At 39.2% G+C, this 26,950-nt stretch overlaps 1 protein-coding gene across 9 annotated transcripts in view; it reads right to left on the bottom strand.

Annotated features, from left to right (window-relative positions):
* Positions 1-26,950, bottom strand: part of INPP4B (inositol polyphosphate-4-phosphatase type II B) — an 883,288-nt gene that overhangs the window by 275,852 nt on the left and 580,486 nt on the right. For 7 of the 9 annotated variants that reach the window (XM_069556830.1, XM_069556833.1, XM_069556829.1 and 4 more), the window contains 2 exons: positions 23,790-23,840; positions 14,900-14,979 (listed from right to left, as the gene is read on the bottom strand). In XM_069556830.1, coding sequence (XP_069412931.1) covers positions 14,900-14,979; positions 23,790-23,840 — 131 coding nt within the window. Of the gene's footprint in view, positions 1-14,899; positions 14,980-15,313; positions 15,386-23,789; positions 23,841-26,950 lie in introns of those variants that run through there. The other 2 variants (XM_069556836.1, XM_069556837.1) reach the window with 1 other exon arrangement.

Raw genomic sequence — 26,950 nt, 5'->3', positions numbered from 1 at the left:
CAAAAAAGGAAATTGTGGTAAATTTTAAATGTATTTATTTTTAGCTTCTTGGTCAGTAAGTTGATTGCCTTTATCTGGAAAATCCTTCATAATATGAAATTTTGGTCGAATTCTCACTAGCCCACTCCAAAGCCTGGAGGAAACTTGCTTTCTGAATTACCTGATCTTCAGAGCAATAGATATTTTGAGATAGTTCCACATCTTTCTAGTTTTTGGGCCATGCCTCATGGCATGTGGGATCTTAGTTCCCCAACCAGGGATCGAACCTGTGCCCACTGCAGTGGAAGTGTGAAGTCTTAACCACTGGACTGCCAGGGAAGTCCCACCACCTCTTATTTTAAACTTTTTTCTGAGGTGTCTTCTCATAGCTTGGACACTCTCCTTCAGCAGCATTATCTTTCTCGCACATCTCTGTGTTTGGAGGTACCTTCTCTGTGTACCGAGCGAATTGTTTCTTATAAGCATCGCCACCTCCTTCCATACAGAAGCTGCAATGTTCTGATACATGGCATGCTTCCCAAATACTCCTGCTTTGAATTCCTTGTTTTCTCAACCATAACCAAGGATTCATCTGGTTCCGTGAAGGATGGAAAAGCTTCTTTCTGCCGCTCTCTTCAGAGGCCCCCAAAGTTTCTTTCCAGTGGTAGTTCTCAGGTGAACTGAACTCAATACAAAATATCTTCACACTATACTTCGGACGTTCCTGAGTGTAAGTTGCACAGGCTATCACAGTGTCTTCAACACAGGCATAAGAAAGCTGACAAATGAGCTCTCTGTATCATGAACTATCACCCCATATTGGAGTGTACTGTATCTACTTGGGGGCTTTCCCAGTGGCTCATGTGCTATTATGAAATGCTGCTTCTGCACATTCTCAGTCTCTCCTGTATCTTCAGAATTGCCTAAGATTCCATTCTTAAAATTAGTTCCAGAAGGAAACCCTCCTCATCTCTTAGAAATGCATCAGTCTTTGCTTCTGACTCCATCTCTCTGTATGGAAGGCAGCAGGTAGAAAGTCTGTAAAACTTTCATTGAGGAATGTACCTGTAGGATGTAAAGAAGGAAATCCACTCTCCAGAAAATATACACTTCCATTTTTTAAATTTACCTGAGCCCTGAAACTCAAAGGTCCAATACTTTGGTCACCTGATGCAAAGAACTGACTCACTGGAAAAGACCCTGATGCTGGGAAAGACTGAAGGCAGGAGGAGGAGGGGGCGGCAGAGGATGAGTCGGACTCGATGGACATGAGTTTGAGCAAGCTACTGGGAGTTGGTGATGGACAGGGAGGCCTGGCGTGCTGCAGTCCATGGGGTCACAAAGAGTCAGACATAACTGAGCGATGGAACAACAAGAAGCATCTTCGAAGTCAAAGGATTTATAAAAATAATCTCTGAGAAAATAAGAAAATTTCATAACAAATACAATGAAAACAATTATTATTATTATTATTTTTTACCATTTCCTCCCTATAAGGAGACTTCACATAGCCTTTATTATTGCAATATATTTTTCAAATGAACTTGACAGGAAAGAAAACATCACTTGAAAAGTATTTGTTTCAAGGACTAGTGGGGGTTCAAGGAAGAAGAGATAGAAAAAAATAAGGGGGGGGGAGAAAACACTTTTTTTTTTCCTATTAAACTATAAAGGGATTCTTTCCTTAAAGTCCCTCCTACAAATCCATAATCTAAGCTCATTTCAGTGTCATTATTACCATTAGTAGACAGATGAAGAAATGTAAGCAAAGTAATCACCTTCTGGTGACAGTAATGGCATTCTAACTTCCCAGTGTTATAATCACAGGCCAATTCTTAAAGTACTTTAAAGGCCATATCACTGGGTCATAGAAGCAACTCATGTTTACTGGTACTAGAAGCAAATCTCCATAGCCCAGAAATTCAGTGTTAGTGGGCAGACTGCCCAACAAACAAGCAAACCCCAAAACTGTTGAGAGACGGTCTCCTCCTTACTGTGTAAGTCCCTGGAACATCTTCAATTTGATTCTAGATAGGAGAAAATAATTCCCACCGTACACCATTTCTAAGTTTAGGATCGAAACTTTTAAACCTGCTTCGAATTAGAGAGGCTACATTGATGTAGAGGGAGATTAAAATAAAAAAAATATTCTCGTTATGTGGTCTGGTCTTCAGGGGACAGATGAGGATTAGAGCAAGTTTATTACAGCACCCTAAATTTGGTTTTAGCAATCCATTTTATATTGAGTTCTAAAGGAATGTGTTTACTGCGCAATTTGCATGTGTGAACATCAGACAGAAGTAGCATGCAACACGTATCTACAAGTAAAACCGGTCATTCTATTTGCTTATCATATTGTCACACATGCTAAGCAGCACTTAGATCAGGTCTATTTAAACCTGGGTCAATGATTTCAATTGATTTATAAACCTATTTTATATTCAAGACAGTAAACTGTTCCATAATGTAATAAATTCATCAGTGCCAGACAAAGTGTAAAAAGAATCTTTAATTACCTAACATTTTCTATCAAATTCTAATAAGCTTAAATACCTAGGTAAAGGGACCCAACAGGTCACTTATAGGCTGGGCCCATTGCTAGAAGCCACCGACTCCTATTGTAGTACAGCCTTGAGAAAAAGCATGTGCTTACCCTGGTATTAAAAGTAATTAAGTGAAGTAAAATCAGTGGGTCCATTCTTTCTTCCCTTATCTTTTTATCTGTGATCTCATCCTTCCCTTCTGCCTTCTTAAAATCTTTTATCATGTGGCTTTGAATATTTTCTAGCTTCCATTATACAACTGTATTAATGCTTGTCTTCCTTTCCCTGACTCAGTTCTTCATCTACCTGAAATCTTAACTGCAAACACTTTCATTCAACTGCACTGTTACTCTGAGGCATCATGCTATACCACAGAACAGCAGACATTAGTGAATTTCACTTGATGGATTAGGGTAGAGACTCCCAGGCTGGAGCACACTATTGGGGTAACTGTCTACAGTTCTGCACGGATGGTACCTCCAGCGCCACTCAATCATATACTGTAAGTAAAACTGACGCTGTGTAAATGGAAAGCAAAGTCAAATCTCACTAGGAACACAGTTAAGAACAGTGACCTTCAGTGATCATTAAGCCTGTTAACTGCAGCAGGAATAATGAGTTCTGACCTGCTTCTTCAAAAGCCTGATGATAGGAAAATGGCCAATTTGGTCTTAGAATATTGAGGAACCTGGGAAGAAGACCAGCCCTTTTCACTGACCCTCCTGGAGACGTCTACCTCGAATTAGTTCACTAATGAATATGGAGAGTGAGTATGGAGAATGCGAGGGACTTCAGATGGGTAAATTCATCCCAGGTAAGGGATACAAAAAGAAGGACAGAAAATAACAGGCTATCAGTGTGGGGAAGAGCCTTGGGAGCTCCATCTACTCATACAGACAGTACTGGCTCCTCTGTGAGCTGCAGTTTTGAAACTGAGCTCGAAACCCTGAGAAAAGGAGTTTCCAAAGAAATATGGGGACTCTGACTGTGCCTTTATGAAGTGTTATGGGCACATAAGCCACTATAAACAACAAAGGAGGTGGTGATCAGTGTCAAGGGTAATCTGTGTGGCTGCAGGTGAAGCTGAAAAAGCACTTACTATCTTGTATCTTCTGGCTGAAGTTTTTGCACACTTCTGTTCATGTTCATGCGGGGGAGGGGAAAGTAAGAAATTTTAAGGCAGAAAAAGAGCATAATCATACAAAAATTGTAGAAAAAGATGAAAATGGATGCTGGGATTTCTAGTTGTGGCTATAGTTAAGGTACCTAATGGTTCTGGGGCTTCCCAGGTGGCACTACTGGTAAAGAACTGGCACTACTGGCAAGAGACAGAGGAGACCCAGGTTCGACCCCTGGGTGGGGAAGATCCCCTGGAGGAGGGCACGGTGACCCCCTCCAGGATTCTTGCCTGGAGAATCCCATGGACAGAGGAGCCTGGCAGGTTATAGTCCATGGAGTCTCAAAGAGTCAAACATGACTGAAGTGACTGATCACACAGCACACAATGGTTCTGAGTTTAACCAGGAAAGGACAAGCGTAAGTTCAGTTTGGGGCAGCTGTAATATTAGGTGATCATGAAAATAAGTGTGTCTGCACTTAGGCAACCTTAAAAAGAATCTGTCAATGACTATAAATGAGAGAGTATGTAAAGTCACTTCTTTTCTCTTCCCACATACTCTGCTGCTGCTGCTAAGTCACTTCAGTCGTGTCCGACTCTGTGCGACCCCATAGACGGCAGCCCACCAGGTTCCCCCATCCCTGGGATTCTCCAGGCAAGAACACTGGAGTGGGCTGCCATTTCCTTCTCCAATGCAGGAAAGTGAAAAGTGGAAGTGAAGTTGCTCAGTCGTGTCTGACCCTCAGCGACCCCCTGGACTGCAGCCTACCAGGCTCCTCCGTCGATGGGATTTTCCAGGCAAGAGTACTGGAGTGGGGTGTCACTGCCTTCTCCTCCACGTACTCATGTGTATGAATTTCACAGATGAGTGTCTATATAGGCCAGGACATGGACGTAGAAACCGTGGGGTTGACATGCTTACTGACTGGGGTGGGGGATGGGAGAAATAGGGGTGGGAACTGCATGTGGATGGGACAGAAAGCATGGAGGTGCAAGGCATGGGTGTAGGAGTGAGGGGTCATTTGGAGAAGATCACAGACCTGTCTATAGAGGCATGGATTAGAGGACACATTCACAGTGGGGAAAAGTGGATGAATGCATATACAAATCTCCCAAAGATTTCTCTGGGAAAGGCTTGGTTGTTTATACTGTTCCGAAGCAGCATTTTCCGAACTGTGCAGCTGTTTTTCTTGGAACACAGTGTCTATTTGTATATTGCATGCATGCGTGCTAAGTCATGTCTGACTCTTTTATGATCCATGGACTGTAGCCTGCCAGGCTCCTCTGTCCATGGCTTCTCCAGGCAAGAATACTGGAGTGGGCTTCCAGTTCCTTCTCCAGTGGATCTTCCCGACCCAGGGATCGAACCTGCATCTCTTTTGTCTCCTGCATTGTCAGGTACTTTTTTTTACCACTTGCGCCACCTGGGAACCCACAGTGTCTGATAAGCATTTGATAAAGGGTTGCATGAAGAAAGCTTCTTGGGTTCAGATTAAAGAAAAGCTGTAGATAACACTGTCTCTGAGAGCCCCTGAAGGACATGAGGATAATGAAGACTCTGAGAAGTCCTACAATCAGGTCACCTACTTCATTTTTTAAACTATAACATTTCAAACTTACTAGACATAAAACTTCTTCACTCGAAGAACACATACTTATAACTGAAGGGATATCAGTGTTCTAAAGAACATTCTTTGGAAAAAGATGATATAAATGCATCCAAAGAAGCAGAAATTCAGGGTGATAATGATGAAAGTGGCTTTGGTAACTACGAGCAAATCCAATATATAATTTTCAGGTCAAATATAATTCCTTGCAGGCCTAATCACTCTTGTAAATTATCTTCAAAGATAAATGAACTCTCAAACTTCTTAAGCAGGTAGGTTTTTGTGTACAGATATTAACTTTATGTGATTTGCATTTTTAAAGCGGACAAATTGAGGAGCTATTGAAGTGTACTCTAAGTACGCGTTGTATCTTCAGTGACTAAAAACTCTAATTTGCAATCTGACAAATACGACATCTTTTGAATAATGCAAACTAAGGAAGTGCTAATTGGTTTCCATGGTCATATCTCTGGCCTCATGAAAATGGATTAGGAACATAAAGAAAAATGCAGACTATAGCACTGCAGAGCGACTTAAATTATAAATGAAAGACAGGCTACACGATGAAGAGGGAAATAATAATACTGATGATGGTGATAATTTTAGTAATAGGTGACGGGCATGATGAACATCTGCTTTGCATCAGGTACTGTTTCAGATGCGTTGGGTACCATTTATCTAATTCTCATCTGGGTGGGAATAACGAAAACAACATCAAAACCCCTAAGGCTAGAGAAGCTGATCAATAAAAGAAAAATAAATAAAATCCACAACTAACATTTATTGAGCACTTACTATGTGTCCGGAACTGTTATAAACATTTCACGTTAGTAATTCACGGGAACCGAGGCTGTCACGTGGCACCCCTGTCACCCCCATTTCACAGATAAGAAAACTGAGTCTCAGAGTAATCCATCATGCTGCTAGGCAATAAAAAAGCCTGGATTTGGACTCAAGCATGTCTCTAAACCCCATACTCTTTCTACTCTACTATCCTAAGTCCACAGGATCTGTATGCTTTGCAATCTCTAATTTTATAATAAATTAATGTCATGTTGTCACTTTATTGCAAAGTGGCTCATGTTACAGCCTTCTGATACTTTTAGGTGGTCTTGTTCCTAAACGGCATTAATACAGTTACATATAAGAACAGAGTCGGCTTCAGAAGCAAAGAGCCCTACTTCTGCTTTCAGTGTCTCCTCCCTTTCTTTTCACACTCCAGTCCCAGGAAACATCACTTGAATTTATTTTTGTAGACATCTTATCACAGATTCAGCAATAAAATGCATCAGTCAACTCTAGAAGAAATTGACACTCTGTGTCACTTTTACGAATTGCTACCCTGATTTCAATGTTATATTGCTAAACTTTCAAGTCAAAAAATTTTTTAGATTTTTCATAACTCTATCAGAATGCTGCCTGTTTCAACCAAGCAAATACTTTCCCTAGATCTCTTGCTGGTATCTGGTATCTGATAAGAAGCCAAATCTCGTGTCAGTGTAATTAAAGCCAGAATTTGGAGTTCAAGGAAGCACCCGTTCTTCAGATAATAAAAATGTAATGTTCAAAGGTTAAATCAGTCTCTTTGCCACTGCCCAATTTAGAGGTTTGTAGATGTTACATTTTAAGAAAGACCTTCCACAAACTAGGTACGCAAACTGAAGAAAATGTTAAGCTATGGGTGAAGGAATTAGTAAGTTCAATGCAAGAAGAAAGGAAAACAATCTTTATAGAGTGTTTTTCTCTAACACATGGCAATGCGTGGAACTTCACTGCCTTTATTAATTACCCAGAGTCACGGCGGGAGGGAGGTTGTTACTACTCCCGTTAACAGATGTTAGAGGATAGACAACACGCCCGGGGTGACACAGCTGGCGATACAGCTGGGACTTGAACCCAAGGCTGGTGGGAAAGTCAGGTGCTCTTTCTACTGTTAATATATTACACTACTTCACAAGGAAAAAAGAAAGTAGAGGAGATTTACAACTGGGCAGAAAAAGCTGCTTTCAACGTGATCATAGAGAAAACAATGGAGAAGAGTCAAGATCTGTGAGAAAGCAAAATAGCCCTAAAATAATATAAATGTATAAACATGTCTATCCATACAGTCTAAGAGGTATTTGCATGAATATGCACACCGAAAAATGTTACATAAAATAGGAAAAAAAAAGTATAAGTTCACTGTTAATTTCTTTTAGAGCCCTTCCCACACATCTGTATATTACAAAACACAACCCCATATGTCTATTGTGAGACTTCTCCTACTTAACACCATGAAGGAAAGCTAGGAATAAGCAAGAAGATAAAATCTAGGACAAATAGGAACACTTTTCTAACAATGATCTGTTGGAAAATGGGAGAGATGTATGACCTCCTGAGTTTGAATCTCAGGCCACTAAAGGGGCCCAAGAAGAAGCTGAGGTGTCAATCTCTCTTCTAGTCTCTAAACACATTTCATTCTAAAATTCTAAACAAAATATATCCTCTCTAGGAAATCCTTGATGTCAAGAATCCCTCTTCTAATTACTATGCTGCCCCAGCTGTGTCATCTTAAGAAGTTATACTGCTGTTACTCCGTTTGCTTGTAACAGGAATAATATCACCTTTCAGGCAAGCTTATCAGAAAATTCAATACGGTAAGACATTGAAATGCTTAATCCATCATAAATTTCAATTAGTGTTAGTTATATCTTCCTATTCCCAGGGGGCGCTAGTAGTCAAGAATCCACCTGCAATGCAGGAGACTAGAAATGCAGGTTTGATTCCTGGGTTGGGAAGATCTCCTGGAGGAGGAAATGGGAACCCACTCCAGTATTCTTGCCTGGAGAATCCCATGGACAGAGGAGCCTGGCAGGCTACAGGCTATGGGGTCTCACAGAGTTGGACACGACTGAAGCGACTGAGCAAATCACCCACAGATCTATGAGGTTCGGGTCAGCGTCTTGGAGGAGCTTCGGGTCTTCTTTCTGAATCATGTCAAAATCATGGTGAATAAAGCATTCCAGTGATTCAAGGTGTTCCACATAAAGGTGCATCTGAATCCAACATGAGTGTGCACTTTGCTACTGATGAGCATGTTTTCTTGCTTGCTCACTCCCAAAGGAAAAAAATGCAGTGTTCTTACGCATTGCTTTCAGGGATTGGGATGTGCATTGTTAGAAAATTCGAGGCAAGCGCATCAATTAACTTTTACATGCTATTCTTATCCTCAAACTTTTCCATCGGTGCCTTTCATAATTTTAGTAAATATCTCTTTAGTAAAATAATCACTAATATGCTATTGTCTCTCAAAGCAGGCTTTCTGGGCACCACTCAATCAATGTTCATTGCCCTTATTTAATATAGAGAATGTTTTAGACACGCATAAAAGTTACTGTGGTGAAACCAGAAGAATTTTTTGCAGTAATTCTACTTTCTGGTAGCTAGAAAAGCTAACTAGAAGTGACTTTTTAAAGAGAATAAAACATCTTCAAAATATACGTGACTGTTAAGATGCTTGCTTGTATACGATCTTATAAATCTCTGAAGTCCAAGTAAATGGTGATAAGAAAAGATGTTGTTATGAAAGTATTCATCACACATACAATTTTAAAGACGGCAGCTGGTGCTTAAAGTAAGCATTATTTGCATGTAGGGAAAGAGTAGTAGTAGGAAACCCATAAAGAAAGTTTAATTTTATTCAGTTAAAACTCTATTGTCAATATATGGCCAAGGTTGGTCTCAGGTTACTATGAAGTTCAGATGCTTTCATGCATCATAGTAACAGACTGATTCTGACCCACTGCCTTATAGCCTATAGAACATGCCCTGGCTCCCAACATGCAAGATGCCGGTGACAATTACTTTTTGTTTTATTTTTTTATCACTCTGCATATGCTTGTGTGGAAAACTATATGTTACAGTCTAAGGAACTTCTCTTTAATATTGCTTCCTGTCCTTAAATGAAGAGTACGCCTTTGGGAGGTTCAGTTTAAAATACGTGGGCTTTTTTTTGCTGTTGTTCCATTTTTAGAAACAAAACTGAAATATGTGTATGTACTGTGTGTGTGTGAGGAGGTGTTTTGCTTAATTTTGTAAATTAAGCAAAACACCAAAAAATACAACAAAACTTTAAAGACTCCATAATTTGTATCTTACCATCTCTAAACACGTGCATTTGACAATGTAAAATAAATAGTAAAGGTTTATGAGAAAGTAAAAGTCCTATAATAATATAAACATATCTCTCCATACAATCTATGAAGTATTTGCATGAATATGTACATAAAAATGTTACATAAAATAAGAAAAAAATTAAATACAGTAGAAGTTTATTATCTGTTTCTTTCATAGCCCCTACCATACATCGGTACATTATACACCAAATATCTATGCAGGATCACTGAAGTCTTATGTTGTATGTTACATGACAGTGCTACTGTATATGCGGAAGAAGTAATAAATGAAAAGGAAACATAAATTCTCTTTTTATGGGTAAACACATACTTCTGTATCCAAGAAAATTTTCTCACATCCACTATGATAAAATTACACAGATGTTTGCTTAACTTGGGGGGACTACATGTAAGAGATTACAAAAGAAACAACAGAATAGTTGTTAAGACAAGCTGAAAATTTCCCATGACACGACAATGTGACCTACACTGAAATAAATGTGAATTCCAAGTAAGGCTTTCAGCTTTTCCAGCAAATTACAATCCATCACTCACTATTACATGTCTCAGATATGCTCTAATACTTAGGTTGCATAATGTTCACTAATTTAGGTGTCTCCAACTCGGAAATAAATGGCACCAGGTTCACATTTAGCATCCATAAAAATATCATGACTCAAAATCCCAGCAAAATATGTTTGAACCTCTACTATGTCACAGGCATTTAAAACTGATTTTTAAGATTAAAATATTAAGAAAAAATAATTGAGGTCCCTAAAATTTTCCAAAAGATAGAATATAAAGTAGAGAACAGGGTAAAGAGTCTATGGGATCATTTGTTTCCTATCAGGCAGGAAAACCAAAGCAGAGAAAGCTCTGGAGTCAGACCCAACTGCATTCTAATCCTACAGTCAGCAGCTGTGGAATCTTAGACAAGCTGCTATAAAACTGGGATGATAAGACTGCAGAAATTACATAAAAAAGTGTAGGAGAAGCACCCAACACATCCCTTGCTTGCTAGTAGATGCTCAATGAATAATGGGATTTTTTGTCATCATTCTTATTAGTAGTATCAACTGCAAAATATGAACTGCATTGCTATTTTTAAAAATCTATTAAGAACCTATCACTGTAGTTGGCATATGAAAAATTCATGATAAATGCTTGCTCAATGAACAAGAACTGAATGGATCTAAAGTGCGTGGAGATGGGCAGCAAAGGTCAGACAAGGTCAAATTATTGTGTTGGCTAAAAAATTCATTCGAGTTTTTGGTGACAACTCACAGGAACCCGAAGCTAAGCCAATACTTCTTATCTGTCTCAATTCTTCTGAGAAGGATTTCCTAGGAAAGAATTTTTACCCTCCCCTACTTTTTCTGCCTTTGTGATTGTCTACTTTATGAGTAACATAACTTTTCCTCTGACCTCTAGCGTCACTGCCAGAGAAAGATCTGCTTCTCCATTCTGTTGTGAAGTCATTGTTCTAAATTTTGGTTTCTTACAATTCCAAAAGACTCAGGTTAGGTTAGCAGAGCAAGTAATTGTTAAGTGCTTGGTCAGTAAACCAGGTACAGGGTCATGGTTCTGGGGTGAGAAGAGATTGCCCAGGTTTCCCTCAGTCTCCACTTATCCCTAACCTAGCAGGCTGATGCTCGCTTACTCCATCACGGCTAACATTCCTGAGTTCTCCACGGCCACTGGGACTCATCAGGTCTTCATTTGCTATAACATGAGTGGTGAAATCAACGTGGAAGACACCTTGAACAAGTGGTCCTTGACCTGTGTCCTTGCTTTGTTCTGCCATTACTAAATCATGTAATATGCGACATGTTTTAACTAGATCTCAGTTTTCTCTTCTGTCAAAGGAGACAAAAAGTGGGTCACTAAGAGCACAGGTCTGGGCTACCCTGGCAATCTAGTGGTTAAGACTTCGCCTTCCAATGCAAGGGATGTGGGTTCGGTCCATGAAGGGGAGCTAGGATCCCACCTGTCTGGAGGCCAAAAAATGAAAACATCAAAGCAGAAGCAATATTGTAACAAATGGTCCACATCAAAAAAAAAAGAAAGAAAAATTCCAAAAAATCATTTTTAAAAAAGAGCACAGGCTTTGCAGACAGAAATATGTGGCTTCACCCATTGGCTTTGCAATGTAACAGCGTTGTAACTTTGTGCAAATTACTTAACTTTTTCTATACCTCAGTTTCTTAGTATATAAAATGACAAAAATCAAACATCATAGGCTAATTTGATAAGGGTCAATGAAACAACATCTCTAACATACTCATCAGAGCATAAGACACATAATGTCTCACGCTCCCCAATATAAACAAACAGGTTTTAGTGTACAATTTCAAAAATGCACTGTCATATTCCATGACATTTGATTTAAGTCTATAAATAAGGCACACACTTTTTGCCCTTTAAGTTTTCTGTGGAAAAATAATTTCACCTCAAACTCAAAAATCCCAGTTCACAGCACATAGGATGCAGTGGCCACATTAAACTATTAAACTCCATGAACCAACTTTGGGAGCTTTAAATCTGAATTATCTGAACTGAAGCAACCCAAAGGGACAGTGATCACAAAAAGACTAGACAGACTCTAGGGATATTTGCCATCCAATAATGGTGCCGACAAGTATACCCTTATTTCTGTGACTTTTTTTTTTTTTTACAGAAATCTGAGAATTCTATTGCTTTAACAACAATGACTGGAGAACAGAAGGAATAAAAGTGAGATATTAAAGCATTAAAAACAAAACCAATAATCAAAAAAAAAAAAAAAACAATGCTTCTTATCCTTGATCAAGTGGCGCTGGTGGTAAAGAACTCGCCTGCCACTGCAGGGGATGCAAGAGATGTGCGTCCGATCCCTGGATCAGCAAGATCCCCTAGGGGGAGGCATGGCAATCCACTCCAGTATTCCCGCCTGAAGAAGCCCCTAGACTGGCCAGCTACAGTCCACAGGGTCGCAAAGAGTGAGACATGACTGAAGCGACTTAGCACGCAAGCACGTGTGCATCCCTGATCTAACACTTTTCTGACTCAGTACCTCAGAGGTTGCCAAGTCAGTGGAAAGAAGATAAATTACAATAGATGTAAAAACACAAAGCACCAGAAATCAACAGGTTATACTAAGTGTATAATGTGTCTTATTCACAGGCAAGGAAATCCACAAATTTGGCAAAATGCAAAATGGGGAAAAAAAAAACAAAACAGTAACCTAGCCATTTCAAAATTTATGTTTTCTAGAAAATGCAATGTTTTGTTGCTCAATATTTGTTTACTTTTATAAAATCAAAATCAAATAAATAAGAATCAGAAGTTTACTATCAAAAGTGTCTTGATTTCCTATAAATCTAGAACTACGTTACTTTTTCTAACCTAAGTGTGACACCTTAAACTAGATGTACCTGTTCCTACTCTTCCTCTAATTGTGTGTGTTTAGGTATTTTCCTCCCACTAAAGATTTCTTGGCTCCTGATATCTTTCCCAAAGCCAGCATCTGAACATTGTGCGGTGGGCTGCTGATATTAACAACAGCTATGATACAACCAATACTGCAGAGTGTTCAGCAAGGTGAGGAATAAAGTGTCATGGAGAAAATGTGTGACCCGCTGGTGATTCTCAGCAAGCTCAATGTCTGACGTCTCATATCATGAATCCGGGGCACCCAGGTCAAATCTGACTGCCATGCTAGATGGATAATAGATGTCTTCTAGAATATCAGTGACAATGACAGATAGACATTATAGCTGGCACTTACACACTTCTTATGGAAAATAAACCACAGCAAAATTCTATCGGGAATAACATCACAAAACTACAAAGATTTTTAAAATGCCTTCCTCAATAAAAGACGACAAAAACAACAGCCAAAAGGAAGCCAAAGAGAATACGCCAGCCTCTGCACGAACCATCAAAACTTATTTTTCTATAAGACTGTGAATTGCTTTAAATTATTTTAAATCATCTCTTAAGTCAAAATGCAAATCTGTAAGGATCAGGAAAAATCAGAAAGCAGACAGCCAGCAGTACAGATTCCACCATAAACCGTGGCATCTACACTGAAATATATTGGTTATAATGAATCCTCAGGGGCTGGGCAGAGGGCAAACACACTTAAGACACATTGCCTTTTCCTTTATGTAAATCATCCAAGATTTACAAACAGTGCTCTATATAATTTTTATCTTTATATATACTGTATAAATATTGTAAGGTAGTATTCTCCAAGCATACATAATTTTAAAGTTATTATACAATTAGAAAATGGAATACTATTTTTTTCTAACTTATAAGGAAGTTAAAAAAATGATTATTTAATACTCTTCTCAGTATTAAAACACTGTGCAACTTCCTAAAGATTGTTGTATCATCTTCTGAAATTGTGCCGTGTTGTGCTTAGTTGCTCAGTCGTGTCTGACTCTGCAACCCCATGGACTGCAGCCCGCCAGGCTCCTCTGTCCTTGGGGATTCTCCAGGCAAGAATACTGGAGTGGGTTGCCATGCCCTCCTCCAAGGGATTTTCCCAACCCAGGGATGGAACCCAGGTCTCCTGCATTGCCACCTGGGCTTTCTGCCATCTGATTCACCATTTACCATCCAAGCCACCATTGTAATCATCCCCAAAATCATACCTAAACCCGTTGTGTGTTGCTATCTGAATCTGCTTTAACTTATGTTTTATATTTAATTGTACAGCAACAAAATAAGCTCAAAAAAGAATAATTATCATAAATCTGCCAGTTGCCTCTAACAAACATATTTCAAACCAAGAAACCCACCTGATTTAAAACATAATTTTGAAACAGTATTTAATAACATGCCCATCATTTCTATTTACTTTCTTTTTTTTTTGTTTTTTTTTTGTTTTTTTTTTTTTTAATTTTTAGTTTTTTATTTTTTAAATTTTAAAATCTTTATCTATTTACTTTCTTACTTTCAAAGAGTTTCCTCCCCTTATTTTTTTGAAGTTTCATCATTTTTTGAAGTTTCATTTAAAGTTTCATCACTTTATTTTTTATCTTATATCGAAGAAGGGCTGCTTACAATATTACATTGTCTTCAAGGGTACAACTTGGTGATTTCATATTTTTATAGATTACATACCATACATAGCTATTATAACACTGACTGTATCCACATGCTGTATATTATACCCCTATGGCTTATATAGTATATAACTGGTAGTTTGTACTGCTTAATATTTTTCACCTCTTTCATCCCCCCCCCCACCATCCCTTCCCCTCTATCCGCCACTAGTTTGTTAACAATATCATTTTTGCCCCCTACAAGAACTGATAACCTTTGACCGTCTGAAACACAAACTTGAATATGAATTTGAATAATTGCTGTTTCCCGTTAACTTCCTGCAGTGAAGAACATACGCCATTTGAGAGCTGACATCTAAACATCTGTAAGAACTGTGACTTCTCAAACCCAACCAGCATTCCAGAAATATGATGGGCTGGTAACTTTAATAGCATTGAGACCTACCTCAGGCTCAGAGCCAGCCCTTGCTCCTTGGACTTCAGTAGCTCCCCGACTTTAAAACTGGCATAGCCCAGGAAACTTCGCTGCAAATAAGAAAGAATGGTTACGATTAACTTCCAAGATCCTTAATATTTTGTATCACGACAATTTACACAAAATTAGTCTTTAGAAGAATGAAATGTTAACTCTATTAGCCCGACAGATGTTCCACTGACTAAAGTACAACCGTCAGTAACATAAATCTATTTCACGGGGTGAGATGCAAGGGGGTGTGAATTCATCCTTCTCACTAAAAACAGAGATGAAGAGCCTGGAAAATAACAAAACAGCCAACAGAGAAGCCAGGACTTTTCCACAAACAAACTCCACCTAAGAAAACGTGTATAAAAGAAAAGATTACAAAAGTTCAGTGTTTACCAATGCTGTGCTTGTTCTGATTAGAATTCCTCAAGGCATGGGCAGCAGTAACTTTGTATTCCAGATATGAGCAAATCTGTTAGTTGAAGCTATTTTTATGTGGGACTCTGTACAAGCTATAAATAGAAATGCTATATTTCTCCCCCATCACAGCAATGTTTAAAAGTATTTGTTTCCTTTTGTTATTTCTACACTATCATGGGACAATTTCATTCCAACATGCAAAAAAGAATGGTACTTATTTAGTTACATTTTCTAAAATTGTTTTTTAAATCTATCATACTGGGTATTGGCTATCTATGAATATATCTACCTTCTACATTCTCTGACTCGTAATATGAAGAATAAAACACTAAATTGGTTTTTCTTTTCCAGGATAAAAACCTTTCATCTCTTTTTAATATTCCTGGCTGCTTGTGATTTAAAAGTCAGAATATTATGGTATACCATAAATAGGATTTTTCATTCTCCTTTCAAGGTCAAGATGTAAACATGAAGATATCAAACCCATATTATTACCCACACCATTGCTGCCTAACACATTGCAATACTTTACAAGAAGTCCACACTACATGTTCCAGAACATTCTCTCTTCATATCTCTGTTGCCAGCCTGCCCTAAAATGAGATGCCAGGTTTAAGTCAACTGGGTTCTTTTCAGAGGAAAGTGTGTAATTATTCCATACATAAAAGGCTGCACCTACACAAACTGATCACTGGCTATAGGGGAGAAAAGCTTCAGGTCAAAATTTTTCTTCTCTTTTCAAAGCTCTAACTTAGAAGAACTGGTTCAAAAGTCATAAAGGCAAAAATTTGAAATACAACTTGGTTGTCAGGTTGGAGATACCGGTATGTTAGTAATGATAAGCCCAATTGATTCACATGAAACTCAAAGCGATGGTTTAGACAAGTCCCAAATCCAGAATCACAGAAGACTAAATCATCAGAGGAAGAATGTTATGTGAAAACAGAAGATTTGTGGAAACAAAGCTCTGATGACATGAATGATGAGAGTGAATCAAGGCAGAACAGACATCTATGAGCTGTATGAACAAAGCTTCAGGAAATTTAGGGTGACTTTTCAGTAAGGGGCCAAGCTAGTCGAGGAGATTCCCAGCTGAACAAAAGCATTTACACCACCTCAGCAGAGGCCTACTAGGCTGTCTCTGTGTAAAAGGGCTCCCTCCCAAACACTGCTAGTCTCTATTCCTTATCCTGATATATCGTGTCTATTGTTACTTAAATATTATGTATTTAATTGCCTATTTTGCCCTCCCCTCAAAATAGAAATTGAGATTTGAAGTTCCCCAATGAGTTTTGCTTTCTGATAAAACACTGCTTAACATCAGGTGTGTGCTAGTGAGTGACGGTAAATGAATGAACTGATGCATACACACTACCTTTCAAGGAAGTTATTCTATGATACACGGAAGAAAGCCTCCTGCAGATATTTACAAACCGTTTAGTGGTAAAGAATCTGCCAACCAACGCAGGAGACGCGAGACATGCACTTTCTATCCCTGGGTTGGGAAGACACCCTGGAGTAGGAAATGGCAACCCACTCCAGTGTTCTTGCTGGGAAAAATCCCATGGACAGAGGAGCCTGGGGGGCTTATAGTCCATGTGGCCACGGAGAGTCGGATGTAACTGGGCGACTGAGCACATAGTTCACTGAACTGTGGGAAATCAAAACAGTTGTTTAGCCTGCAGATTGTGTACTATGTTAGTGAATTTCACTTTAGCATTTCAGTACTTTGAAGACATGTCTCACTTACTCTTTCACTGGTAATTAGGGGTTTTAATTTAAATTCCACCCCTCACTCATTATCCTCACTGGAGGAAAATGCTTAACTCAGTGGAAATGTCAGTGTCCCCAAAATTCAAGTTATTTCCTCTCTTTGCCTTTTGAGATTTCGAAGGTATAGATGGTTTTAGAATTAAGAAAACAAACTGCACATGCCATGCGTGTTATTGTGGTCTTTTCAGCAATAAAAGTGGCAGATGTCCCAGACGGGAATGTAGGAACAGGTGGAGGGGCTATTTTCAGAAATGCTCTACAGACACACCAAGAGACACAGCTGCAAGCAGTCTGTGACCACAAGCCACCGATGTCTCTCCTGCCCACAGACCCAGAGCTACTGAGGAAGCAGGCCCCAGCTCATCCATCTTCTAGCTCAGTCCATTGTTCAGAACATAGGGATTGTATGCTACGCCCATTGCTGCCCTGTGAGAGCTTGCAGTGTGCCAAAAAAGGACGCTCGTGAGTCAGTCCTTTCCATCACAACTGTCAGTGCCATGATTAACATCAAAGGATATCTTTTGATAGAGAGCTTACAGAAATCATACAAGCCATTACAAATCACCTTAGGTATTATGCATGCTCAGTAGGTAAGTCATGTCCAACTCTTTGCAACCCCATGGACTGCAGCCTACCAGGTTCCTCTGTCCATGGAATTTCCCAGGCAAGAATAGTGGCGTTGAGTTGCCATTTCCTCCAGGGGATCTTCCCAACCCAGGGGTCAAATCTGCATCTCCTGCCTTAACAGGCAAATTCTTTACCAGTGAGCCACCTGGGAAGCCCAATGATATTATGAAACCATGTCAAACCAGAACAAGTGTTATATATTCTAAATTTTTAAAATTTTATTCTAAAAATAACTATACATTAGGACTTTATGTTGCAAAAAATGCACTATGACTACCTAGAGGGGTGGGATGCAGGAGAGTGAGAGAGAAGCTCAAGATGAAGGGATGTATATATACTTATGGCTGATTCATGTTTCCATATGGCAGAAACCAACACAACATTGTAAAGCAGTTATCCTTCAATTAAAAATAAAAAATAAAATAAAAGGCATTAATAAAATCCCCCAATTTACAGACAGTACATAATTTCACATTGCAATACTGAACAATGGACTTGTCCATACATTTACCTTCTAGTGGGTTTTTTATGTTTGCTTCACTTCAATAAAAATATTAGTAAGATTAGGACCTTCCATACCTCAGAAGGTGGAAAACATATCATTCGTTTACATGAATTCACTGGACTCTTGGTAAAAGAATGAATTGGAGAAAATAGTCTTTTCTATTTCTGCAACTTGAATTCCCATGGAGGGAAAATAGCACCCAGTGCTAATGCAAAAGAAAAACTTAATATAGTTACTTTATCTTCAGTTCAGTTCAGTTCAGTCGCTCAGTCGTGTCCGACTCTTTGTGACCCCATGAATTGCAGCACACCAGGCCTCCCTGTCCATCACCAACTCCCGGAGTTCACTCAAACTCATGTCCATCGAGTCGGTGATGCCATCCAGCCATCTCATCCTCTGTCATCCCCTTTCCTCCTGCCCCTAATCCCTCCCAGCATCAGAGTCTTTTCCAATGAGTCAACTCTTCGCATGAGGTGCCCAAAGTACTGGAGCTTCAGCTTTAGCATCATTCCTTCCAAAGAAATCCCAGGGCTGATCTCCTTCAGAATGGACTGGTTGGATCTCCTTGCAGTCCAAGGGACTCTCAAGAGTCTTCTCCAACACCACAATTCAAAAGCATCAATTCTTCGGTGCTCAGCCTTCTTCACAGTCCAACTCTCACATCCATACGTGACCACTGGAAAAACCATAGCTTTGACTAGACGGCCCTTTGTTGGCAAAGTAATGTCTCTGCTTTTCAATATGCTATCTAGGTTGGTCATACTTTTCTTCCAAGGAGTAAGTGTACTCTATCTTACTGCCATTTTGATCATAATCATAAAATTTAATAAAATTATTTTTAACAAATTTTTATATTCCACATGTAACTTAGGTAACATTTTTATTTCTCCTTCAATGTTGTTTATAAAATTCTAAGCCTAAAGGTTTTAAAGCAGAAGCTCCAATATTAGGGGGAAAATTTTTTCAAAAATAGTGACACTAGAATTGGAGGTCTAAAGTGCTATTCTAAAATCAGGATTATATCCAAAAATTAAAATCTGGGCAAATAAATCATTTCTCCAAGCCCCCAGGCTACTTGTCCACTGATGGGCATTGAAGAGCTCTGTAGGTCTGTCTTTTCTCTCACAAACCTAGGAATTGTACAATTTATTCCACTACATTAGGCCTTAGTTTCTGTATGAAACAGTTGCATATGATAATAGTTCTTTCTCACAGTTACTGTTATAAGAATTAAAGTAATCTAGGCAAAGCACTTCGTACATTACTGGGAAAATAGAAACCACTGCATAAATATTAGATTATATAGTGCTTAAGGAAAATATGCCCAGAAGTCAGATGACTTAAACATAAGTCCACTGTAAGTATTTTTGGAAAAGGCAGAGTATTAAAAAATGTCTGAGAGAAATTAGAGAAATTCCAGTTATAAAAAAGGAAAACACATGTTTAAAAATAAAACTTAGATTCAGGCAAAACATAACTTCAAATAAACTCTAGTAAAAAATAAGTTCTTCTGCCAAATGAGAGAAAGTGAAGAGGAACTAAAGAACCTCTTGATTAAGGTGAAAGAAGAGAGTGAAAAAGCTAGCTTAAAACTCAATATTCAAACAACTAAGATCATGGCATCTGGTCCCATCACATCACGGCAAATAGATAGGGAAATAATGGAAACAGTGGCAGATTTTATTTTCTTGGGCTCCAAAATCACTGCAGACGGTGACTGCAGCCAATTAAAAGAAGAAAAGCTATGACAAACCTAGACAGTGTGTTAAAAAGCAGAATCATCACTTTACCGACAAAGGTCTGTGTAGTCAAAGCTATGGTTTTTCTAGTAGTCATGTATAAATGTGAGAGTTGGACCATAATGAAGGCTGAGTACTGAAGAACTGATGCTTTTAAACTATGGTGCTGGAAAAGACTCTTGAGAGTCACTTGGACTGCAAGGAGATCAACCAGTTAATCCCAAAGGAAACCAACCCTAAATATTCATTGGAAGGACTGGTGCTACAGTTGAAGATCCAATACTTTGGCCACCTGATGTGAAGAGCTGACTCACTGGAAGAGACCCTGATGCTGGGAAAGATTGAGAGCAGGAGGAGAAGCGGTCGACAGAGGATGAGATGGTTGGATGGCATTATGACTCAACGGACATGAGTTCGAGCAAACTCCAAGAGATAGTGACGGACAGAGAAGCCTGGCATGCAGCAGTCCATGGGGTTGCAAAGAGTTGGATACAACTTAATAACTGAACAACACCCTAGTGAAAGAGATATATTAATGTTATGTGGTTCCTTGCAGTTCATAGTGCTGAGTACACCATAGCTATGATTTTTGTACATCAAATTTTTATTAGATCATGTGGAACGTTTATCAGAGCCCAAGAAATATCTGGATGAAATCAAAGAAAGTTAAGACTTGTGGAGTCTGGATGCATTCAAAGAAAGTTAATACTTGTAGAGACATGGCCCGCCTGTAGATAAAAATCAGGGACCCATAGGAGTTAACTGGCTTACCCCCCGTCACAAGTAATAGGTTGTCTTTACATTTCAACTTGCGTGAACCTCCCAAATTGTTTCAAGTGCTGTCCAGAGCTGCATTATCCAGCTTGAGCACTAGTTTGCGGCTATTGTGAATTGCGATGTGTTCTACGTGTAAATACACATCAGAGTTATAAGATGTGATATGAAAAGAGTGTGACATATATCATTAATGATTTTTACACTGATTACATTTTGAAATAATATTTCTGCATAGATGGGGTTAAATATTATAATTAATTTCACCTGTATCTTTTTACACTTTTAAAAGCACAGGCTACTAGAAAATTTTAAATTATATATGTAGCACACATTGTATTTCTATTAGACAGTGCTGGTTTTGAGGTTAAATGGATATGTCCGTTATACTCTGTCCTAGTCTCATAAAACTATACAGAGTAACTGTGGTATAAGTTGTAAAAGGTCTTTGAAAACTTGAAGTTGATATCGTGAGGCTGATACATAACATCTCCTACAAATAACTTACAGGACAGGGCTTTTTTCATACCTTTGTACAAGTATTTTTTCTTCACTCTCAACCCTAACAGACATTGTTGCACAGTCTCCAACCCCACAGGAAGGGTCAGAGCATACATGAAATATTTGGGCTGAAAAAATACATCAGAAAGAAAAAAAAAAAAAAACTGAGAGGAAATCTATTACAATGTGATGAAGAGTCTACAAAAAACATCAAAAAGCACTTTAGGGTGAAGTCATATATATTATAAAATTACATCTTTACTATGAATACACCTGAAAAGTTTTCACAGCACAAATTGGTATCGCTTGACTAAGTCAGCAACAAAGACGTGGGTGCCTCTGATAGATGCTGCTGAAGAATGCAAAGAAATGTATGGGACGTATTTGAAATATTTATAATAAAATGTTAGCTCATTTTTAAAACAGGAGTACTTAGTGGCTAGAGTTCTTGACACATTGACCAAGAACTTAAATCCTCAAGAATTTTATCAGTATCCAAAAAAAAAAAAAACGTTCTGAGGAGTGATGAGATGTATATTAACCAGTGGTTCTTCATAGCTTCTCAAGGTATGGCAATTCTTCCCTATCAGAATACCATGTATTTTGAGAATGTTAGAAAGCCAAGGCATGCTTTAAAGTGTTAGTTGCTCGGCCATGTCTAACTCTTTGCAACCTCATGGACTGTAGCCCACTGGGCTCCTCTGTCCGTGGAATTCTCCAGGCAATAATATTGGAGTGGGTTGCCATTCCCTTCTCCAAGGAATCTTCTTGGTGCAGGAATTGAACCTGGGTCTCCTGAACTGCAAACAGATTCTTTACCATCTGAGCCACCAAGGAAGCCCCCAAAGCATGCTGACTTATTCTTATTTAGGGTCATGCTTATCATGCTTGAGATATAGGTCAGCAATATAACTGCCATTTCACTGATATCTGATGTGTCAGAAAATGTACTAGATTCTTAACATATTATGTGATTATCTTTGGACATACCCTCCCTTTGTATTCTGGTGGTCTAAACAAATACAAGATAGTTGGCAAACCAAAGTCTTGGAATGGGAGATAGCACCAGTAGGGAGCTGCAGCTGGGCAGCGAGACTGCATGGGGCCTGCTGGGAGGGAAGCCTGAGGCTGGAAGGACTTGCCAGTCTCTTGCGGAAAAGTATAAAAGCCCTTGTAGTCTTGGCAGTGACACTGGTGGTGGAAGTAAGAGGAGTAAAAGAGGCTAAAGGGACAGACAGGAAACAAAGCATGAAAATTCACTTGAATCGGAGTTATTCAACCTGCCCCAGGAAGAGACTTGAAGTCAGTGTTCAGCATGAGCGAGCATGAAGCATCATTTTTCTTTGCCTTCGCTAACAGATACAGAGGACGCTGACTCACTTCTCAGCCAGTTCATGCTTTCTGGATGGCTCCCTTTGGCCAGTTGGAATGGCAGCTGTGGCCAAAGAGGAAGTGAACGCTACCTAGTACAGGGTTCCCCACACCCACCAGAAGAAGGCTGCTAATTGCATATAGGACTTCAGGGAATTTCAAATCCGCCTTTCAGTTGGCTCAGCCACAGGGTCTCTTAGACTCAACTTATTTCTGGACTTTTTCCTCCTTTCTGAATTCCAGATCCCAGGGACAAGCCTCCTGGGCTATCATTTCAAGAGCTTCCACTGCCTTGTCTAAGCAAAATCACCTATTAACCTCTTGTTCTCCCAACTTCTAAAAGCTGAAGAGGCGATGGTTCCGATGCAGCAGGAAAACCTTAGCTGGATCTCCCAACACTGGGCCATATTTTGGTGGCAGTTTTTCTTTGACCTGTGCTCAAGGAGATCAAACCAGTCAATCCTAAAGAAAATCCACCCTGAATATTCATTGGAAGGACTGACGCTGAGGCTGAAACTCCAAAACTTTGGCCACCTGACATGAAGAACTGACTCACCGGAAAAGACCCTGATGCTGGGAAAGACTGAGGGCAGGAGGAGAAGGGGATGGCAGAAGATGAGATGGTTGGATGGCATCACCGACTCAATGAATGTGAGTTTCAGCAAACTATGGAAGATAGTGAAGGACAGGGAAGCCTGAAATGCTGCAGCCCATGGGGTTGCAAAGAGTTGGACGTGACTAAATGACTAAACTCAATGGTGTTGAAGCCACAGGGAGCAGAAACGTCACAGTCCCATGGCCAGGGCCAGTTAGTCCTCTGTCTCCTTGCTGGGGAGGTAGAACTCACATCTTCAATTGCCCAGCCTCCTGTTGGTCCAGGAATGTTGGTTCCAGTGGCATCTCAGTTTCCTACAGGGCCATTTCTAGACTTTTCTCTAGCCACTTTAACTAAAGATGAATTCACATCATGATGATTTTCAGGAGAAAAGGAATGAAGTCCATGCAATTCAGCAAATATGTGACAATGTCTCCTTGCAAACTCACACCCAGTTAATGTAACTCAGTTTTACTTGTCAGCTACCAGGCAGCAGGCCAGAGAAAAATCCAAATGATTAGCTTAGAAGCAACAAGTATGCCTTTTGGAAACCTAAGAAACACTTACCCCAACCTCTGGTGGGGGATCCTTGTGTTCAGGTACAACACTGGTTCGAACCTAAGGAGAAAAACAAACATTTTCTGAACCACTTTCAGAGTAGAAACCAGTGCGGAAGCGTCATATAGGTGTCCTTTTCATTTTCCTTTTTATCTGGCATCAATTCAGACTCTGTGGTTAATCATTACTGAAGGTACTTGTATATAGCTTCCACCATGGGCAGCTACAAAGCTGTCCTTTCATAGGTCCTGAAATTCCTGATGCCCCTAAGTAGACAGAGCTGCCTGAATCCTCAGCTCAACACTCCTTGTCAAATACAGAGATATCAGGGCTTTAGGTGAATCACTTTTAATCTCCTGGAAAAGCAACCTTCATTCAGCATTCCAGGGAAAGAACAGAGTGACCTAGAGAATGCTGTTGCATGCATGCTTATACATATTTCTTCTCTGCATAAGAACCAAGACGCACCATCCTTTTAGGATATGCCTCCCACTTAAGAATTCTCAGCCAAATTTTGAGATAACTGCATCCAGATTCATCTGAAACGAATTCTCAATCGTGGAAGAGAAAAAATGATGGTAGTGATTTAGTTGCTAAGTTGTGTTTGACTCTGTTGTGACCCCATGGCCATTAGCCTACCAAGGCTCCTCTGTCCAAGAGATTCCCCATGCAAGAATACTGGAGTGGGTTGCCATTTCCTACTCCAGGCAAACTCCCCAACCAAGAGATCAAGCCCCTGTCTTTTGCATTGTAGGCAGTCTCCTGCATTGCAGGCAGATTCTTTACCACTGAGACACCACAGAAGCCCCAAAGAGGAAAACAGTATAAAATAGTCATCTGGGGAAGATTTTCTTATGTTTCAAAAGCATTCCAGGTGAAAAAAAATCAACTCCTTACATAATAAGTAGACATACTTCTTCTCCTGAGTGGTGATCCTCAACCCTGGTTGTACATTATAATTACCCGAGGCTCTTTCAAAATATCTTGTGTTCTTTCCTGGCCCAGGATATTGACTCTGATGTATTGCTACTGAGTCTATGATTCTCTATTAAAACTTTTTTTCAGATCAAAAGAAATCACAATTATCTTTCTCACTTAAGAAAAAGCAGTAAAAGCAAGAGGAAAACATAAATCCTAAATCTACTATATCTAAATTTACAGCAAAGATGTGCTAAACAAGTTAAATGAATATAGAGCAATATACAAGAACACTGTGCTTATTTGGAGAGCACAGAGAGATGGGAGAGAGGAACCCAGGAACATACGATGGATCAACATTTTAGGGGGTCATTTAAACAAAATCCCTTTGGGCGTGCAGCAATGGCAATCCTATTCTTTGTTTCTTTATGACAGATCCAGCATTATCACTTGTATAATTTGTCAGTCATTACGACTCAAAATCGTTCACCAGAGCACAAAATAATGACAGGAGAGATCCCAACAGAGTAAACAACATAATTTACAGCACACACTCAACTCTGGGTTTCATGACAGAGTGCTCACTAGTTAAGGGCATTTCCAGGTTGGTGGCTGCATTAACATTCTTTGGTCCAGAATGTTCACATATACCTTCAGTCTCATTATGTGGAAATCATTAGCTGGCCTCAGAGGATAAAGAAACTCAGAAACTATATATTAATACATGGCAAGCTGTAATGTAATGTGTGTGCGTGTATGTACAGGTAGACTAAAGACAGTATGTGTGTGTGTGTGTGTGTGTATATATACGTATATGCAGACTATATACTAGAAATATATATAGTGAATATTCACATATATGCAACCCATATACACATATATATATGTGTATATGTATCATCATTTTAAGAAAATATTTGACATCCAAAAGCATTAACCAAGGACATATGGTTGAATGTAGAAAGAAAGCAAAAGAAGCAAAAAAAAAAAATGGTGACAGTAAACATACATAGGACTACATTAAGTGAGCGTATGTATAAATATATATAAATATATATACACTATGTAATATAATATTGGACAAAGGTATAAAAATACTGACAATTGTTGCAACATAGTCGTTAAACTCCTAAATTTATACTGGTTTTATCAGTAGAACATTTATACCTTATTAATATGAATAAACTGCATAGAGAAAAAAAGATTCTTAACCCAAAGTTGCAAACTATGAAAATGTCTAAAGCTATTCACTGACCAGTTTGCATATTCAGTGTGCGTGTGTGTGTGTGTATGTGTGTGTGTGTCTGCCTATCTCTCTGTGTGTACATGTGCAAACAGGAGGGAAAGACAGAGTGAACTTCACTTTACATAACAGAAGTATTTTTAAAACGTATCTGTACTTCATATTTTCCTGTACCATGGCACGTTTAAATCACAAGAGGAACTCTTAATTTAGAGGAACTTAAAGACAAAATAATAAACAAATTTCAAATTTTATAAAGTCGAATTTGTATAGGAAATGTTTGTTTAAATCAGTTTATATGTAGAGTTTTAATTTATATATTTAAGATCAATACCACTGCAGTGACAGTATATAGGTTACAAATCGACCATGCTTTTCTTACATAATATACATCCCTCCTCACAGTGAAAACACTGGGTTTGTCAGTGAATAAGGTCCCATTCCTTCTCTTGGGGACTTTAGAGTCTAGTGGACAGCATTAATGTATGAACAATCCAGGACAATGTAGTAAGTTCTAAAATGAAAATGTGGGTACATTCCTGTCTTAATGCAGAGTGAAGAGTAACTGATGCAGCCTGTAAGCATCAAGAAAGGCTTCACAACAGAGGAGGTCTGCGTTTTGAAAGGTGAGTAGGAGTCTGAGGCAAAGCAGAAGGTGGCCAAGCAAACAAGGTGTTATGTAGCAGGCATGGAGTCATAAAGACCCATCTGTGTTTGGAAAAGAGTGAGTATTCAGAAGACACTCTAACATGGGGCCTCTAAGGACACAAGAGTCAACTCGGTTTGGGGAGAGAGATCACATGTTATGGACCTGGAGTTGTATACAATTTCTAGACAATAGGACAATTTTTAAAAGTATTTCTTATTTATTTGGCTGTGCCAGGTCTAAGTTGCAGCACATGGGATCTTTGATCTTCACTGTGGCATGCGGGATCTAGTTCCCCAACCAGGGATCAAACCCAGGCCCCCTGCATGGGGACCACAGAGTCTCAGCCACTGGACAATTAAG

This window comes from Ovis canadensis, chromosome 17 (genome assembly GCF_042477335.2).
Source record: "Ovis canadensis isolate MfBH-ARS-UI-01 breed Bighorn chromosome 17, ARS-UI_OviCan_v2, whole genome shotgun sequence".
In the NCBI taxonomy this organism is placed as follows: Eukaryota; Metazoa; Chordata; class Mammalia; order Artiodactyla; family Bovidae; genus Ovis; species Ovis canadensis.
The sequence above is the reverse complement of the archived record's forward strand: the minus strand, read 5'-3'. Positions and strand labels throughout refer to the sequence as shown.